Here is a 4,708-nt window from a genome sequence, read left to right on the forward strand (position 1 = left end):
AAACTCTCTTCCTCTTAACTCTCCTCAGGTCAGCTGTCAGGCGCTTTCCTCGTCCCGTTCTCCCTCCACAGGTGGAGCTCTGAGCCCAGCCTGGCTCACTGCAGCCTGGCTCGCAGCTCCGCCCCCAGCACCACCTCCGGCCCCAGCTCTGTATCCCAGCCGGGGAGCCGCTCGTCTGCTCGCACCAACCCCGCCCCTGCCCCTCCACCCTCAGCCCCCACTCCTCTGCGAAGGAGTGAGTCTGTGGGGAGGAGACCCCTGCTCCGCCACCATCCCAACCCCCTCCTTCCTCAGCGGGACTCAGACTACGAGCTGGAGCCCGATCGAGGGCGCAAGCGGGCAATAGACAACCAGTACATGTTGCTTTGACCGACAGAGTCACACACCTCTATCACCTCTGACTGACAGATGTCATACATGAGCACACACACACACACACACACACACACCAGTTCACACACATTTTGTTACCTGCACCCAACGTCATGTGGGCGAATGAGACTCTCAGAGAGCGCAGAAATAGAACCTGATCACAGCAGCAGACTCATGAACGAGACCAGCTTAGTCTGACTGGTGTGCATTTCAAAACACCCGCTCACTTTAGGAGTGTATTACCAGTGTCAGACCGTCACAACCTTCAGCCTGAGTGTCCACAGTGAATGTATTTTGGGAGTTTTCTAGCAGTGTTGACCATGATGAGGATGCTAGTTTTTCTAATGTTCAGGTTCTGGAAGAGAAGAGGAGCTGCACGTGAAGCTGTCCTCCAGAAAAACAATATTTTTTAAATGTTTCTATTCCTCTGAGGTGCGCTTGATTTAACATGTTTGGCACTTAACCTTTACTAATGGGAGGTAACAGCCTGTGAAATGTGTTAAATCAAGTACTCCTTTCAAATATTTATAAGTCATTTACTCTTCACACACAGGCCTCTGTGTGGAGCACACTCCCACCTTTTTGTACAAACACAAATGAAAACGCACTCTATTTTAGAGTGGGACGCACTCTAGTAGATATTCTCTTACTGCAATTATTATATTTTTACGTGCACAGCGCTTTTCAGTGCACTTTGGAAATAATGTGTATTTTGTCTATACACAGGTTCTTTTGTAAAAAAAAAACAAAAAAACATTAAAATGAAAGTGAAAAAGTTGGTTAAAGTCAGTTGGGAAGCTGTTAGTAGAAACTGGTCTTGTTTGGCCACTCCTCCTTCAAACCTTCACTTTAGAACTCACACAGAACAGAAACCTGGATCACGTCTCAGCAGATGTTCTTTCATGGTGTCTCTGAGATGATTCAAAGTGTGATCTCTCAGCAGCATTCTGTTGATGGCAGTCCGGTACAACGCTCAACCAAAACTGTGCGTGTGTGAATTTCTGTCCCAGAATGCACTGGGTTTTCCTAAAGTGTGTTTATTAGTGTCACATGTTTCATTTTTAGCATTATAGTGAAGGCATTACCTCATCCAAATGAACTTCTGAGGTAAATTAAAGGTTTACATGCAAATAATCTCTGCCGTAAACTCAAAGAAAATTGATATAATATATCATATATCAAAACCCCGCAATCCTGAATAATAGTCTGAAAAATGGATGGATGAAAATAATATTATAACAACTTTTCCCCAAAGTGAATTACGTACATGTAAAGCAGAAACAAGGCACCAAAACAACAAAGTAGTAACAAAGTGATTTAAGTCCATTTGTTCAGTCAGTTGTTTCGATTCTCTCGTAAAGATATAAAAAGATGCAGAGTTAAAATGTACGGCATTGTTATGGCTTTATAACGCATCGTTAGATCCTTTAAAGGGCTCTTAAGAGTAGACCAAGACGTGGTGTAACTCCTGATACACGAGTGCCTTTTTTTGTAAACTTTTGAACATTTTTCTAACTCCCATCGGGCGACTCAGGGACCTCCACCTCGTCTCCAGCTCTTCTAAACACTCAAACAGTAGCATTAATTCTTTTCTGTTGAACTTCATTTGAACGAGAGGCTTTATGAGGGAGCAGATGTGAGGGAGCAGCTTTGCTCTTTATGTTTTGTTGCCCTTCAACTGAATCCATCAACAGTTTGAGGTTCCTTCTGAGATAGGATTAATCCATCAGTTTAAAGCTGCACTGACTATAACAGAGCAACAACACCCAACTCAGGTGTTACTTTTTTATCCAGAGCTAAATTTGTATCAAAGGTTGAATACAGAAACACATCTTTAAAAAAAAAAAAAAAAAAAAGCAAGCTGTTTTGATTCAGTGACCAGTGGGTGGAGTGTTTTCTCTCGCCCATAATCTGTCAGAAATCTCTCGATGAGCTCATTAGTGACCCAAAATGATTTGTCCTCTCCACCATGACACCACCCTCGTCTCTCCTTACAGTAAACTAAGAGCATCCCATTAAACAGTGGATCTTTTCTCACATCAAAGCAGCAGTTTCTAACATGCACTGATGACCAATTTTCTGTAATTGAGTTTCAACCTTCACTGCTATGGGCAGTGTGCTAGGAGTGTTCGTCTTCTGACCTTGCTTTCACACTGACTTTAGCCGTTGATTTAAGATTGACCGTCTGTGCTTCATGTAGGGTTTTGATCTGATTGTGTCTGCCTCCTTTTTTGACCATTGTTTCCTGTTCTTATTAAGAAACATTACTTACTTCCTCATGAACATTACCAGAGTAAGTCAGCTGTGATTACTTCTCTTGTTATGCAATAAGTCAGCTTTGTGTACCAAAAGAACATTTTTACAATGGTTGAGTAGTTCTCTTTTATGTATCTTCATGATGATGACTGACATTGTTCAAGTGTTTGCAAGGGGAACAAAAACAAAGATGTTTTTGGCAAAAGTACGGTTGATCTTCCTGCCTTTAAAAACCTGAGTCTTTAAAAAAAAATCCCCAGACACCTCTTTGTCTCATTTCTGCTGAAGGAAAGTAACGGTAAAATGACTAGTTGGACTCTCAGTCCCCCTCTCATTGCTGATTTATTTTCTTGTTAGGGAGAAGGACTGTGCCTTTGCCAGAAAGCTGCTGTTGCTTTTCCCCTTTTCAAAAGGTCAGGGTGTGATGTGGTGTAGTGCAATATCAGATGCGCAGTGCTTTACACCTTGTTGTGTGTGTAGGGAACGATAAGATGAATTATTAAGTATTCAATGTATGCACCTGCTCATAAACTGAAGAAAATATATTTGACGAATGTCAAAGTTCCCAGAAAAAAAAAGCTAATTTTAAAGCCTGGTCTAGCACATTTTTCAACTTGCTTTATGTCTTACATAGTTTCCATGGTTCACTCCAAATGTTTAGCAATCCAGCTCATGCTCGAGAACTGCCTCAGGCGTACCTCAGGTGTCTTTAATCCTCAGAATCCACTCCAGCTATCCCCGCTCCCCCCAGTGATATATTTGATTTAGAAATGTCCAGTTGATGAATGTAATGTGTTCTTAATACTGTTCATCCTGTTTGTTAACTTTTAGCACTGTAAACATTCCAGTTCAACGCAGCATCCCCTCGACAGCCAATGAAATCAACAAGAGCTTTAAAACCTGTCCATGTGTTTGCATCCCTTTCAGTAATAAGCATCTAAATTATATGAAATATATATCAACTGTATATTTGACTTTTTGTAAAATAAACCTAACCAAAAAAAAAAAAAAGAAAAGTTGACCTGATCAGTTTGTGATGTCTGTGAAGTCTTGGAGCAGCAGCATGTGTTCACATTTCAGGTGATGGATGAAGAGAAAGTTGTTTTGACATGTGCCATTCTTCTGCTATCAAAAGCCAGAATACAATAAAACATGTTACTCTTAACAGATTAACAAGAAACATGAATAAAATAACAGTTGGTCATTTTAGAAAACTCTGATTTGTTTTCTTGCCAAGAATAAACTAATGCTAGCTAGATAAGAACATTGTGAAGTAGCTAATGAGTTTCAGTAAGCTACAAACAAAAAACGGGCCATAACTCATTTTGGACTGAAAATAGGTAAACTAATATTATATTTGAATGAAAATGCAGATTCAGTATTCTAAAGAACACCTCAAGCCCCGAAAAGGAACATCATCATCTTGTGTGCCCAAGACAATTTATGTTGTAGAGATCAGTTATCCTTGGTGCACAAAACAAATCACGTCTAACTTGAGAAAACATATTTCTGTTTTTTGGCTTCAGGAGCTCCAAAGGGCTTTATAAAATGACATTTTGTGCTCTAAGCTAAGATCTGTCATTGCCTAAAAGATAAACTGTGCTTTATTCAATATTTTCTTCTTCTCTACCCTGTGTGTTGCTTTGTGCCCCAAGTCTTCAGACGGGAGAATGAAAACTAAAAACCAGAGGTTCACAGGGAGGTTAAGTTCTGAGGCTCTGATCTCAGTAACAGGAACTAATTTTTAAGATAGAACGACTCTCGGGGCGCGGGTGGCGCATGGTCGAATCCAACCTGTGGCTCCTTTCCTGCAAGTCATTCCCCCCTCTCTTTCGCTGATTTCCGACCCTATCCACTATCCTATCTCTACAATGAAGGTATGAAAAGCCCGAATCGAAAACAAAAAACTTTGACAACTCGTTCCCCTCTGAAGGACTCAAGAGTTCTGATTGATATTTGGGTAGAATATTTACTGAATCAGCACCGCTGTACAGACAGACTTCACAGAGCAGTGTCTGGACTCCTGTTCATGAATAACAGATACGACACACACACAATGCAAAGCAACCACAGGAAGCCA

General features: G+C 41.1%; 1 protein-coding gene across 5 annotated transcripts in view; it reads left to right on the plus strand.

Annotated features, from left to right (window-relative positions):
- Positions 1-3,225, plus strand: part of sh2b3 (SH2B adaptor protein 3) — a 52,470-nt gene extending 49,245 nt beyond the window's left edge. For all 5 annotated transcript variants that reach the window (XM_020630496.3, XM_020630498.3, XM_020630494.3 and 2 more), the window contains one exon: positions 29-3,225. In XM_020630496.3, the coding sequence (XP_020486152.1) occupies positions 29-369 (341 nt within the window). In that variant the 3' untranslated portion in view covers positions 370-3,225. The remainder of the gene's footprint in view (positions 1-28) is intronic.
- Positions 3,226-4,708: the final 1,483 nt, after the last annotated feature.

The sequence above is a fragment of the Labrus bergylta genome, chromosome 2, assembly GCF_963930695.1.
Source record: "Labrus bergylta chromosome 2, fLabBer1.1, whole genome shotgun sequence".
NCBI lineage: Eukaryota > Metazoa > Chordata > Actinopteri > Labriformes > Labridae > Labrus > Labrus bergylta.